General features: G+C 37.7%; 1 protein-coding gene across 8 annotated transcripts in view; it reads right to left on the reverse strand.

Annotated features, from left to right (window-relative positions):
* Nucleotides 1-14,988, reverse strand: part of DGKH (diacylglycerol kinase eta) — a 184,706-nt gene that overhangs the window by 106,419 nt on the left and 63,299 nt on the right. For all 8 annotated transcript variants that reach the window (XR_014236916.1, XM_082365281.1, XM_082365283.1 and 5 more), the window contains exons 3-4: nucleotides 7,762-7,872; nucleotides 2,478-2,558 (exon numbers count right to left, since the gene is read on the reverse strand). Coding sequence is in view for 7 of the 8 variants with exons in the window: in XM_082365281.1 (XP_082221407.1) it covers nucleotides 2,478-2,558; nucleotides 7,762-7,872 (192 nt within the window). In the remaining variant the exon portion in view is untranslated. The remainder of the gene's footprint in view (nucleotides 1-2,477; nucleotides 2,559-7,761; nucleotides 7,873-14,988) is intronic.

A 14,988-nucleotide genomic window follows, 5' to 3' on the forward strand; every position in this document is an offset into this window, starting at 1 on the left:
CAATCCCTTTTTATCTTTCTGTCCAGTATGCCCTATAAATCATCAATCCTGGGCCAATTTAGTTGTTTTTCTTTACTCCTATCTTTAAGAAAATGCTATAGGCCCAGGAATTAAGAACATTACTTATCTCCAATCTCTGGTGGACACTATTTACTACCTAGTAATCTTCTACTGGTCCCTGTTCAGTTTCGATTCTTATTTTCTATAGAAGCTCCTCCAAACCCTCCTAAAGTCTTATTCATAGCATATGACCTAATCTTCAATTTCATTGAGAAAACAGTAGTGTTTGGGTTTGAAATATATGAACTTCCTGCCCACACCTACTTCCATAAACTTTCTGTCTCCTATTCAAGGCTAATCTCTTAACCTGTGCTCTGTGTCCCACCCCCTGCAGTTTACTCAGCAATCATGCTCCAACAATTATTCCCTTTCTCTCCTGCAGCTTCAGCTTTTGATTCTAACAATTCTTTCCTCTCTTCATATAGACACATTCAAAACTCATTTAAAAAACAAAGCAAAAGATCCACAACAACAACAAAACCAGAACTGCCTCTTCAGGCCTGAACATTCTTGTTGCTATATGTTTGCTCCTTCTTTTAACCGCCAAGCTTGTAGGACAAGGAGTCCGTGCTGGCTCTCTCTGCCCTTCCACTTATCATTTCCCATGCATTTGCTACTGCATGCCACCCTCCACTGCAACTACTCACATCAGTGTGACCAAATGACCTCCTGATTCACAAATTCAACAGACACTTTTCCTTTCTTCTTTGACTTGACCTCTCTACAGCATTTGATGTTTAACAACTTCCGTCTTGAAACTCCCTTCCACTGGCTTTTTATAAATCATTGCCTCCTGATGTTCCTTCTATACTTCAGAATGCTCTCTCTCGGTCTTTATTGGTCAAACCTTACATTTTAACTTTTTCCCAGGATTCTATTCTTGGCTGTCCTCTCTCTTCTCAAACTCAACTGTCCCTGGGGAGGGGGAGGGGGAGGAATATTCACAGCATGAATTATCTCACATGCCCATAAATCAATAAGACTAAATCTGAACTCATTTGCTTCTTCTCCATCCCCCACCCTTACCAGTGCTTACCTCCATCATGGCACTGCTCTGTATTTGTCTATCTGTCTGTCCTCCCTGCCCTGGCATGCCTAGGGGATGAACATAACACACTGCTGCTGTCCATAGTGGAAGCTTCCTAGGGCAGGGGCTAGGAGTGTGGAAGGGGTCAGCGACCCAGCAAGAACAATGGACCTGAGAGGACCTAAGGAAAATGTAGCTATAAAAGTATCCGAGGGACCTCCCTAGTGGTGCAGTGGATAAGACTCCACGCTCCCAAAGCAGGGGGCCTGGGTTCGATCCCCGGTCAGGGAACTAGATCCCACATGCATGCTGCAACTAAGAGTTCGCATTGCCACAACTAAGGAGCCCGCATGCTGCAACTAAGGAGCTGGCGAGCCGCAACTAAGGAGCCCACCTGCTGCAACGAAGACCTGGTGCAACCAAATAAATAAATAAATAAATATTTAAATATTTTTTAAAGAAAAGGAATCCCAGATGAACTTCACTGAACTACACCATGAATATCTTGAGGGAAGTGATATATATATATATATATATATTTTTTTTCCATCTCTGAATCCTTTGTGTTTATTAGCACGAGTGCCTAGCACATGGTGGGTCCTCAATTCATATTTAATTCATATTTTTGTAATCAAAGGAGTAGAAGAAGTATGGGATATCTGAGATAAGCTTTGAAGAACTGGTAGAATTTCAACAGCTGTTGATGGAGGAGGGATCATTTAAGTCAGAGGGAATAGAAAAAGCATTAGGTTCAGACAGAACTGCTGGACTGGTGGGATGTCTAAGGACAAATAGTTATCAGTATGCTAGAATGCTGAGGAAGGATTTTACAGGACTTTACGGCGGAGTTACAGATGCAACCTGACAGGCGATGGCAAGCCAGTGAGGTCTTCTAAGCAATGTGATTTGCAATTGGAAAAAAATTAACTGGAACAGAGGACACTTCTTTAAATAGCTGCCAAATGAATTACCTAAGTGAGAAGAAACGAAGGCCTGAACTACAGCAACTAGAGTAACTGTAGATGGAAAGGAGAAAATATTATTTTTAAGATTGAAGGTAAAGAACCAAACTTTTTGAATATTTAAGAACAGTGGAATTAGTTGAACATTAAAGGGAGGTGAAAATTTTAAGGCACTAAAATTAGAAGGTCTAAAAAGAAAACTATATAAATACTTTAAAAAAATACATTTAATACATTGGTTTATTGACCCAAACAATCATGACACGTTGGGTGTTAGCGTCTACAATGTACTTATCAAGTTTACTGTTCTTGGTGAGAACTCCAACACGTGTGACACACAGCTGGCAATTGAAGAGGGCGTTCAGTACAAGCTCATGAAAGATCATTCTATAACTTTTGAGGGGGGAGTTACCAGAGTATAACCATACCGTGAAGCTGTTGTTAGCATTTTTTGTGCTTGCTTCAGCTACACTGGCATCTGAGAGGTCAACTTCATCAAATATCAGAGACTGTTAATGAAAAAGAATACAAACATGTCAAGTGCAAACCTAACTGAATGCTCCTCAGTATTTTTTTTTTTTTTTACCGTCACATCATGACCATGAAGCTATGTCAGGAATTAGAAATAAAAAATGAAGAAAAACTGAAATTACTGATGCTTGGTGAGTAAAACCATAAAGTTCAACGAACACATAAATTCCAAACTGTAAAGGACTTTAAAGAACTCCCCTGGCATATTGTTTCATTGAAAAATGCTCTGTGCTCTCCAGAAACATCGTTTATGGGAAACCTACTACTCAGTGTATGACATGAACACATACTCACACACTCCCCACAATGAGAAGAACTAGTCCTGGCTCAGATCACAGACAGTTACTGAACTTTTTGAACGTGACCTTCCTCATCTGTAAATGTGTTCAAATGAGATGGTGCATGTGCTCTGCAAATATAAGATGACATTTCTTTTATACTCTTAAAAGAAGTTTTATTTATTTATTTTCTTTTTTTTTTTTTGGCCAGGCTCCAACATTTTTTTTTTTTGTATGCTTAAAAGTGGTTTTAATCAAAAAAGTTTCAGTGGTAAAAACTCCATAGAAATAAAATCTTTAAAATGGACAACTGAGAAATTAGGAAATTCTAGTAAATAAATGTATCCTTCCCACTTTGAGTCAGTTGGTCCTTGTTCACAGTCATTCAATGTTCTTCCAGTGAGGCAGGTATAACACCACTCCTCTAGAACTGCTAGAAAAAGAGGCTCCCTTATCTAATAACTTTTACCACCCCCCAAGATCTCCAGGGGGTCATGCAACTCTACTTCAACCCAACCAATCTGATCGTAAGATTTGTTCCCTGACTACAAGGAATTTATAATCTAGCGCGGGAGCTGAAATAGACACAACTAGTTTTAAGTAAGGGAGACTATTACAAGTGGAAGAGCAGATACTACAAACTGCTGTGGAAGGTCACGGCAGAAAACAAATGCTTTCTCTTGTGAATAACGGAATGAAGACAATTTTAGGGGGACCTTAAAGAAAATAAGGAATTTCTTTAAGTGGAGATAGAGGAAAAGTCATCCTGGGGATGGAAAACATGGAGCGAGGCTGTAGGCTATCGAGTGGTCAGTGTTGTCTGGAGATAAATGTGAGAAGTCAGAATGGAGCCAGATCAGGGACAACCGTGAACATAATGACTTTTAAAATAAGATTATTCTATTTTGTTATTACTTCCACAGCTGCATAAACTAAGAATTATGTTTGTTTGTTTATTTATTTATTTTTTACCTCCTGGTGTATAACTCTACTAATTATATCACAAACACGTGTTTTTTAATATAGAAATGATTGATTATCCTACTGGCACAGTAACAATAAATCTTACTATTTTTAAATTGAAGTATAGTTGACATACAATATTATGTTAGTTTCAAGTATACAACATAGTAATTTGACAATCAAATACATCATCAAATGATCACCATAAGTCTAGTAACCATTTGTCATCATACAAAATTATTACAATATTATTAATTATATCCCATATACTGTATATTAAATCCCCATGACATTTATTTTTATAACTGGAAGTTTGGATCTCTTAATCCTCTTCACCTATTTCACCCAACCCCACATAACCCTCCCTTCTGGCAACCACCCATTTGTTCTCTGTATCTGTAAGTCTCTTTCTGTTGTGATTTGTTTGTTCATTTGTTTTGTTTTCTAGATTCCACATGTAAGTGAGATTGTACGGTATTTGCCTTTCTCTGTCTGACTTATTTCACTCAGCATAATACCTTCTATGTTCATCCATGTTGTTGCAAATGGCAAGATTTCATTCTTTAACCTTTAACCTAAAAGGTTTTTTAACCTTCATACTAGCTAATATTTCATTATATTCATTACTAATAATTGGTCTGTTCAGATTTTCTGTTTCTTCCTGATTCAGTCTTGGAAGATTGTATGTTTTGAGAAATTTATCCAGTTCTCCCAGGTTGTCCAATTTGTTGGTATATAATTTTCATAGTAACCTCTTATGATCCTTCGTATTTCTGTGATGTCAGTTGTTAACTTCTCTTTCATTTCCGATTTTATTTATTTGGCTCTCTCTCTTTTTTTCTTGATGACTTTGGATAAAGGTTTATCAATTTCATTTATCTTTTCAAAGAACCTGCTCTTAGGTTTTTGTGGGGTTTTTTAGTCTCTGTTTCATTTAATTCCACTCGTAACTTTACTATTTCCTTCCTTCTACTAACTCTGGACTTGTTTATTCTTCTTTTTCTCATTCCTCTAGGTGTAAGATTAGATTGTTTATTTGAGATTTTTCTTGTTTCCTGAGGTAGGCCTGTATTACTATCAAATCCCCCTTAGAACTGCCTTTGCTGAGTCCCAAAGATTTTGGAACACTGTGTTTCCATTTTAATTTGTTTGAAGGTATTTCTTGATATCCTCTTTGATTTCTTCAATGACCCATTGGTTGTTACTGAGTTTGTTGTTTAGACTCCATGTGTTTGAGTTTTATTCCAGTTTTTCTTGTGGTTGATTTCTAGTCTCATACTGTTGTGGTCAGAAAAGATGCTTGATGTGATTTCAGTATTTTAAAATTTATTGAGATTTGTAGCCTAATAAAAGATCTGTCCTGGAGTGTTCCATGTGCACTTGTAGGCACCATATATATGGGTCTTGTTTTTTGTATCTATTCAGCCACGCTGTGTCTTTTGATTGGTGCATTTAGTCCATTTACATTTAAAGTAATTATTGATAACTATGTACTTATTGCCATTTTTGTGAATTGTTTTCTGGTTATCTTTGTTGTTCCTCTCTGTTCCCTTCTTCTTCTCTTGCTCTCTCCCCTTGTGATTTGATGATTTTCTTTAGTATTGTGTTTATATTCCTTTCTCTTTATTGTTTGTATATCTGTTATCAATTTTTGGTTTGTGGTTACCATGAGGTTCTTATACAACAACCTCTGTATATAGCAGTCTATTTTATGTTGATAGTTGCTTAAGTTTGAGCATGTTCTAAAAGCACTACATTTTTACTCCATCCACCATTTTATGTTTTTGATGTTATCTTACTTTGTGTATTCCTTAACTCATTATTGTAGATATATATGGTTTTACTAGTTTTGTTTTTTAACCTTCATACTAGCTATATAGGTGGTTGATCCACTATCTTTACTATATTTTTGCCTTTACTGATGAGATATTGTCTTTCATAATTTTCATATTTCTAGTTATAATTTTTTCTTTTCTGTTTAAATTTCTTTAACATTTCTTGTAAGACTGGCTTAGTGGTGATGAACTATAAAGTAGACAAGCTATTGCTTGTCTGGGAAACTATCTCTCTCTCAATTCTGAATGATGATCTTGCTGGATAGAATATTCTTGGTTATAAGTTTTCTCCTTTCAGTACTTTGTATATATTGTGCCACTCCCTTCTGTAAAGTTTTTGCTGAAAAGTCAGCTGACAGTCTTATGGGGACTCTCATGTATGTAACTAGTTGTTTTTCCCTTGTTGCTTTTAAGATTTTCTCTTTAGCTTAACATTTTGGCATTTAAATTATAAAGTGTCTTGGTGTGGGTCCCTTTGGGTTCACTCTTTTTGGGTCTCTCTGTACTTCCTGGGCCTGGATGTCTGTATCCTTCACCAAGTTAGGAAAGTTTTCAGCCATATTTCTTCAAACAGGTTTTCTGTCCTTTTCACTCTCTCTTCCCCTTCTGGGACCCTTATAATGTGAATGTTGGTATACTTGATGTTGCCCAAAGGGCCCTTAAACTATCCATTTTTTGGTTTCTTTTTTCTTTTTACTGTTCTGATTGGGTGATTTCCACTACCTTATCTTCTAGACCACTGGTCCTCTCTTCTGCATCATCTAATCTGCTGTTGGCTTCCTCTGGTGTATTTTTCATTTCCATTATTATTTTCTATCTCTTTGTTGAAATTCTCACTCTTCTATTCTTCTACTGAGTTCAGTGAGTATCTTTATGACCATTACTTTGAACACCTTCTCTGGAAGTTTGCTTATCTCCATTTCATTCAATCTATTTCTGAGGGTTTGTCTAGTTCTTTCATTTGGAACATATTCCTTTGTTTCTTCATTTTGCCTAACTTTCTGTGTTTGTTTCTACATGTTGCATAGATCAGCTACATCCCCTGGTCTTGAGAGAGTGGCTTTGTGTAGAAGGTATCCTGTGGGGCCCAGTAGCATGGTCTCCCTTGGTTACCAGGGCCAGATGCTCCAGGAGTGTCCCCTTTGTGGGCTGCATGTGTCCTCCTGTTGTGGCTCAGCTGCACTTGCTGAGGGGGTGCTTGTATGCAAGGCTGGACCCCAGTGTGGCTGGCTGCAAGGACCAGTTGCAACTGTTGTGGGTGCTCTGGTGTGTGGGGCTGACCCCTGGGGCAGGAGCCACTTTGGGGGGACACTAGTGTTGGCCAAAGGTGTCCCCCAGGTCTAACAGGGCAGGGGGCTGTTTTGGTGGGGCTCCAGTGCCAGCTGAGGGTACCCACCTTAATGTTTATTTTTGAAGGAACAGTAAAATATCTGCTTTAAATGGAGGCTCATCATTACAATTTTTTTCTTCCAAAGCTCATCATTCTTATTTCATTCAATTGCTATATAAAAATTATTTAAGCCTTTATTTTATTTCACTATGATTTTTATTTCTAAATGCTAGCATAATTGAGTGATTGTTTTGTGCCAGACATTATGTAAGCACTTCATGTACGTAATTTCATTTAAGCCTCCTCTCAACAACATGCTGTCCACAGCCACTCCACTGGAATGTGCTAGAATCGGGATACGAACTCTTGTCTGAAACCAGAGTATGAACTCTTAGTAACTACAGCAATTCTCTCTCTCATTTTCAGGAAAAGATTTATGGGGTAAAAAGTAGCAAGAAAGGGGGGAACCCAAATTTAGAGTTTATTATATCTATCTAATAAGGTTACATTTAACTGTTCATTTTACTTGGAAGGAAAAAAGAAAGAAAGCAGACTACACTAGGACCATCTTATAAGATTGTTCTTAGGGGAAATGGCATGAAACTGACTCAAATAGACCCCCTTGGGATTTGGTCCAAGATGAATCACATTTATATGGAATTTATATCAGAGCAGTAATGCTAGTGAGCCCCAAGACAAAAACAGTGTATAGAACCAAAATTTCAATTCCATCTACAGCCTTCGAGTGCTTGCAACTAGTATTCTCTCAAATTACCTTTGAGTTCTTTGCATAATAAAGTGTACGGCCTCGAAGTTTGAAGTATCGCTTTTTCCATCTTTGGAAAGAACTTGTTTGCTTCAACAGTTGTCCCTCTTTAATACTGGTCTAGGGAGAAGCAGAAACACAACAACATGATTAAAATGAAATTCAAAACCAAATAAATTTCAAAATTAATGACACACTATCATTAACATTTTGAATATTATTTCTCATGCTTTGCAAATTACATGAGAGAATATTTTATTCTCCCCATTCAACAAGGGAACACATGTGCAAAGCCCCAAAGAGCAAAGGTGAATTCAACATGGTGACTCAAAGCAGTCAAAAATACTATGGAAGACACATGCACAAAACTAATACTTTTCAATAGAGTGTGATGAGTACATGTACATATATAAGTACATATATACTTGTATATAGTAAAATGGTGGAAGGGTGGAGGTGCAGTATAATGTAATGGTTAAGAAGGCATGGGCTCTGGAGCCAGAAACCTTGTGATCAACTCCTGGTGCCACCCCTTAGTAGCTGGATGATCTTAGGCAAGTCAATAAACTTCATGGCTTTATTTATTCATCTATAAAATGGGGATGACAACAGGACATACCTTATAGGGTTGTTGTTGTGAGGAATAAATTTTAAAAACACGTAAAGGTAATTACTGCATGGCACGTAGTAAGTGCTCATTAAATGTCAGTTATCATCAGCTATGTGTTATTGTAACAAACACATACTCAAAGCATGGTGCATGGTGGCCCAAAGAAGGAAGCTCTGCCTCAGAGGAAGTCAGTGATGTTGTCCTCCCAGAGGAGAGCCTTAGGTGGGTCTTGAAGGAGTTTATCAGAATGATGAGTGGGAGAAGGGTATTTTACGTGTGTGCAGAAGTAGAAAGGTATAAAACAGCGCAGATATTTGGGGAATCTTCAGAGTTTCTGGTTATAAACACAGGGTAGAGCTTGCAACGGGGAGCAGCAAGAGATGTGGCTGGAAGAGGTGGGCAGGGGCTCTGGGATTCTGGGCTAGACCCTGTGCTAAGTGCTTTATGTATACAAGTTCATTTTATTGCCACCAACAACATCCTTGGAACCCCTCTGACTTCATCTAGTATCTCTCCTTCACTTGGTCACCTCCATTCACAATGATGCTTTGCTTTTAAGTGGGCGTGCATGCACATCCCTTAGAACTGGACACTACCTATTCTCTCCTCCTGAACTGCTCTTCCCTCAAATATCCATCTGATCAACTCCTTCACCTCCTTCAAGTCTCTCACCTTCTTGATGAGACCCACCTCACTGACCTCCTATTGCACATGCTCTCCATATTTTCCCCCATCCTGATCTTATTTACTTCCCCACACAAAGTACTTTCCATCTTCTAATGTATAACGTAATTTACTTATTTATTATATTTATTGTGCTACCCCTATAAGAATATAAGTTCCCTGAGTTTATTATATCTAATAAAGTTAAATTTAATGTTTCATTTTAACTGGAAGGAAAAAAAAAGGAAGAAGGAAGGACACTTTATTTATAGCAAACTAAACTTACAGCCTTCCTATGAGACTGTCCTTAGGAAATATGTCACGAGATTGACTCAAATAGATCCCCTTGGGATGGGGGTCCAAGATGGATCACATCTATCCTGAATTCACAGAAGAGCAGTAATGCTACAGTGAATCTCCAGGGCAAAAACAGCTTACAGAACCAACATTTTATATCCATCCCACTGGACTGCACACTGATGTGTCTCAAATACCTAGAAGATTATCTGGCACATATGATATGGAGATCCATATGAATGAATAGAAGGTGCTGAGATTAAACCCATGTTTGTTTGAACTCCAGAGTTTATTTCCAACTTTTACACTATACTGTCTTTTATTATCAAGAAGACATAAAATATTGAGAAAAGTTTGTTGTCTCTAATATGGTAGTTAGGTCATACTAATGTTTACTTTCAATTTCATTAAAAGATTCCCTCTAGAGCCTGCTCTCAGATGGTCCTCCAGGAATTGTGAGAGCATTAAAATTTAATGATAACAAAATACTGTTGAAACTTCAGTACCAAAGAGCCCGACTTAGAATCAGACAGACAGACTTCAAGCCAGGCTCCACTACACGCTAACAGTACAAATCTACGTAAGTTACTTCAGCTCTCTGTGCCCAGTTTCCTCCCCTAAAATATGGGGATAATAATGCCAACTTCACAAGCTTGTTGCATCTAATTTAATTATAAGATAATGCCTGGAGAGCACTTAGCACACTATCTGGGTTACAGAAAATATTTAATAAATGGCAGAAAGTGTTATTATGATATTGTTATGCTATTAAGTTCATGGAGTATTTGCCAGGCACCAAATTATAAGAGCTTCTTGGAAGAAGTGAATAAGTGTTTGCAGGCCTCCGTGAGAGCAAATAACAGCTGGGGCAGAAGGAGAGTGTCAAGAGATGAGGTTAAGGGAGACAACAGCCAGGAGATGTTGGCCACAAAGGGGAGCTTGCTTTTTATTCTAAGTGCAAAAAGCTAGTGAACTGTCTGAAGCCAGACAGTGAGAATGGGGAAATGGGTGAGAAAGAGTGGGGGACCAATTAGGAGGCTGCTGCAGGAGTCCCAGGGAGAGACCAGGGAGGATGGAACTAAGGTTGTAGCATCACTGAGACCGACAGAAGTAGAGGAATTTGAGACGTTATTTTGGAGGCAGCATCTACCGGCCTCTCTGATAGACATGAAGGGCAAGAGAGAGAAAAGAACCAAGGGAAAGTGTAAGCATTTGCCTTGGGCAACTAGATGCAAAAGATTGCGAGAGAAAAGGGTATTAATAAGGAAGAGTTAAGTGGCGAGCTGTCCTGCTGCAGCATCTAAAGTTACCCAGGGTAGAAAGTCTATATTCTTAAACTTGATCACAAAGTCTTGAAATGCTATAAAAATATAACTCATCCAGAGAACAAATCTTTTGGCAATTCAAATTATAAAAGTGGGTGTTTTAAGATTTTTGTAAAGTTCTGTTGAAGGCAACGAGGAAGAAAAGTTAGTGTTTAGTCTATTTATGTTCTATCAGGCTGTTTCTAAAAAGCATAAATAATCTAATATTTCTTCTCCACATGGTTACTAGAGTAATTTTCTAAAATGAAAACCTGATTACATTATGCCACTGCTTAAATCCTTCCTTAGTTCTCGCTATCTTTTTTTTTTTTAATCGATGTATAGTTGATTTACAATGCTGTGTTAGTTTCAGGTATACAGCAAAGTGATTCAGTTATACACACACACACACACACACACACACACACACATATATTCTTTTTCAGGTTCTTTTCCTTTAAAGGTTATTACAAAATATTGAGTATACTTCCCTGTGCTTGTCTGTTTTGTACGTAGAAGTATGTATATTTTAATTCCACACTCCTAATTTATCCTATCCTCCTCTTTCCTCTTTGGTAACCATAAGTTTGCTTTCTAGGTCTGTGGTTCCTTTTCTGTCTTGTAAATGAATTCATTTGTATCTTTTTTTTTTTTTTGCCTGCAGCATGAAGTCCAGACTTCTATATGTATCAGAGACGACCCCTGCACAATGCTGTCCAGCCTCCTCGCTTGCCCCTCCGGCCAGAGGCTCCTCTCTCTGCCCTAAATGCCCCCTCCTCAATCGCCTGTCTTGAAAGCACCCAATCATTTCAATTCTGATCTAGTGCCACCGCCTCTGGAAGACTTCCCCACCCCCTAGGAAGAAGAGAACACTCCCACCTTTGTCCCTCGAATGTGTCCTTCTCCTGCCTGTATAACAGCACCTACGACAACTGAATGGCGTGTTTGTGTTCCCACCAGGCTGTGACCTTCATAGAGCGAAGACCATGTCCTACGTATTTTAATAACATCACCAATTAACACATTAGCTGACACTTTAAGGCCCCCATAAATGTTAAACCAAACAACTTTTAAAGTGTAAAATGGTATATAACTTTGTCTTTTAAAACGAAGATAGAATTAGGAAGGAAAACAGGAAAGAATGGCTATAAATGATTTTATGGTTTCCAGCATTCAGCAGGTCTGCTTCTTTTCACTGCATATAAAAAACAGCAAATACAATGCAAAAAAGTATATATGGACCCCGAGGTGCACTCCCTGGGTGAGAGTTTGGGGAGACATAGTCAGAGGAACAGGCAAATGTCGATCTACCCTGATTTTATGGCTATTGATAATTTAAAGATCCTCCTTACATAGTCACTTTCAAGGCAAGTAATTTATCTTTGTTTTACTATATAACTTTATGTTCTTTAAATCTTGCACAAGCATGGATTTATTTGCAGTGTGTGAGGCTGAGGAGGATACATGCATTTACAAACTTCTCTATGTTATAATATACAGTCAATTTTAAGTTCTTGAAGAAAGAAAAGAAAGAAAAAGACATCTGAAGCTAGCTTGCTTTCCTCTAGAGATGTGATTAAAAAGACTTAACTAGGAGGCAGTTTTTCACATGAAAGTTAATCCTTAAAATAAACGTCTGTTTATATATGGCAAGTTAAACAAACACTTCTCATAAAAGAAGGAGCACAACAAAAATGATTAATTTGTAACAGCTCCTGCAAATATAATCCTATAGGCAAAGCGTGGTTCAGAGAAAAATACTGTAGTTTGAAAAATCTCAAAATAATGAGTAAACTAAAGGAAGAAACAAGGAATCTTTCTTTAAAATCGAAATATTTATTATATTCAATATTAATGTTCCACTAGAATAACAAATTGAATTTAGTAACAGACATAAGAATTAGCTATGATCAGTTATTATGAATAATCTATGAAAAATAAGCATTAGATTTTAATTTTATTTTGTTCACAATTTCCAGGATAAGGGATAAGCTCTCCCTTCCCTCAAAATAAGGCTTAGAAACATTTGCATTTAATGGCCATTTCATCATATAATCTGGCAGATATTAGTTTAGTACAATCTGACCTTTATGAAAAATCAGTGAAGTCATATAGCCCCTAACTGTAATCCAATAACCCAGTTTCCAAATATTAAAAACAAAAAGTTAAATGAATTTGGCTTTGAAAAAAAAATTGTTTCAATAAAATAAGCTTTAAAAGTTTTAAGATCTCTTTTCTATCTGGCTTTCTGAGACTGTTTGCAGTCCAATGTCTTAAAGCTGTGCAATTTGCTCATTTCGCGCCCCTTGCTAAAAGCAAACAAAAGTAATTTCTCTTTTAAATTATACACACATGAGCGCTCTAGGATTTCACCTAACATTTCAGAAACACCTCTGTGTCACAAGTTGAAGTTGCTTTGATGGCATACTACTTCAATGTCCTGAGGAAAGTGCAACTTTACAAACAGCCATTCAATGAGCCTTTTTGTAAAGCTAAAAATCTTTGAAAACATCAGTTACTGCCTGATTTATCTGATAAACATACATTTTCATATGTTGGCTTTTGGGGGGACATCAAATAGGTGTGGTGAAGAGCGCTGATGTGGAGAACTGGAAATGTCAGTGATGACTCATCTTTTACAGATGCCTTCAAAAATTCCAGGAAAATCTCGAGCTTCTCCTAGTCTTGCCCCAGCACGACCCCTTAATTTCTCTTCTAGGGAATGGGAATGGAATTTGTTGTGATGGGAGATGTGGGTTGTTATGGATTAAATGTTTGGGGGCAATCTTAACCCCCAATTTGATGGTACTAGGCGGTAGGGCCTTTGGGAGGAGATTGTGTCAGGAGGGTGGGGCCCACATGAATGGAATTAATGCCCTTATATGTGAGACCCCAGAGCACTCTCCTGCCCCTTCCACCATGTGAGAACACAGCTAGAAGATGGCTATCTCTACCAGTACATTGATCTTAGACTTCCCAGACTCCAGAACTGTGAGAAATAAATATTTATTGTTTAAGCCAACCAGTCTTTGGCATTTTTGTTACAGCGGCCTGAACAGACTAAGACATGGGTCAAGAGAATTTTCACCACTCTATACTTTGTATGTAATCACTTCTTTCCTATCTCTTTTAATTCTCTATCTACTCCACCCTCCCAAACAGAGAATTAGTCTTTGTCTTATACCTTTCTTTGCCGTATCCATTTTGTTATATAAGGTCTAGGAAAGCTGTCTATGTACAGGGTACCTGTACAGAACCTATAACATCATGAGTCTAGACTTCCTTGAATGGTAAGCATCTTTAGTTTTACAGACTTTAATTTCTAAAGTGGAAATATCCTTATATGCTGTATATCTTTATGTGCTGTTGTGACATGTGAAACAATGGATATGAAAGGATACATAATTTTTTAAAAAGCTGGTATGACAAGATACCATCATCATTAACATTAGTCCCCATGATAATCATTATTTATTACAGAACAGATCTTATCTTTCAGTCCATCCCTTTCCACTCCTCCCGCCTTTGCCTTAGTTCAAGCTCCTCTCACTCCCTTGAACTCAACAGTAACCTACATGTTCTCCATGCGATCAGTTTTTCCCACCACTAGTCCATTGTTCCCACCATGGACAGAATTATCCATAAGAAATATTTTTGATCCCGCCAAACTCTGGTTTAATATGTTCAGTGCTTTCCTATCACCCACAGTGTAATCCCAGACTTGTGAGCTGGGCACACACTCTTCCTTCCATAAATGACCCACTTTCTGTAACAGCTTCATCTTCAGCATTCCTCCTAAATTCCTCTAACAGGAGAGGAAAAGAGAAGTACCTGCGAATCCCCAAATCCTCCATGCTTCCCTACGTCCAAGCTTTTACATGAGCTCTTCCTTCTGCTCATAATAGTTTCTTCTGCTTCTTCTTAGAAATCTCCCACCCCATCCTATCATCCTCCAAGGCTCAGGTGGCCATCATATCCTGGGTGCATCCACAGCACTACGCCCACACATAACTTATAGTGTTAATCATGTAGAATAGGAATTTTAAAAAATTCATGTCTCTCTCTCTCCTGTATCTTATTTATTTTTCCACCCTACACATATAACCATGGACTTGATACTAAGAAAATAATGACGATACGTTAATATATTTATTCAATAATTAGGAAACAAAAAGTAAGAAATTAAGAGGATTAAAACATTTTTTTCTGATAAGAACTTGAGGAATTAAGTGGAGAAAAATATTTCAATTTTTCTCTCTTCAGCAAGTCAATATACTGTCAGAAAGCACAAAGGAAATAGACCTGACTTCCCAAAAAAGCCCTGGATTGAGCTCCATTTCTGGCTCCATTTACTAGATTTGT

Source organism: Balaenoptera borealis (assembly GCF_965194805.1).
Source record: "Balaenoptera borealis genome assembly, chromosome: 18".
In the NCBI taxonomy this organism is placed as follows: Eukaryota; Metazoa; Chordata; class Mammalia; order Artiodactyla; family Balaenopteridae; genus Balaenoptera; species Balaenoptera borealis.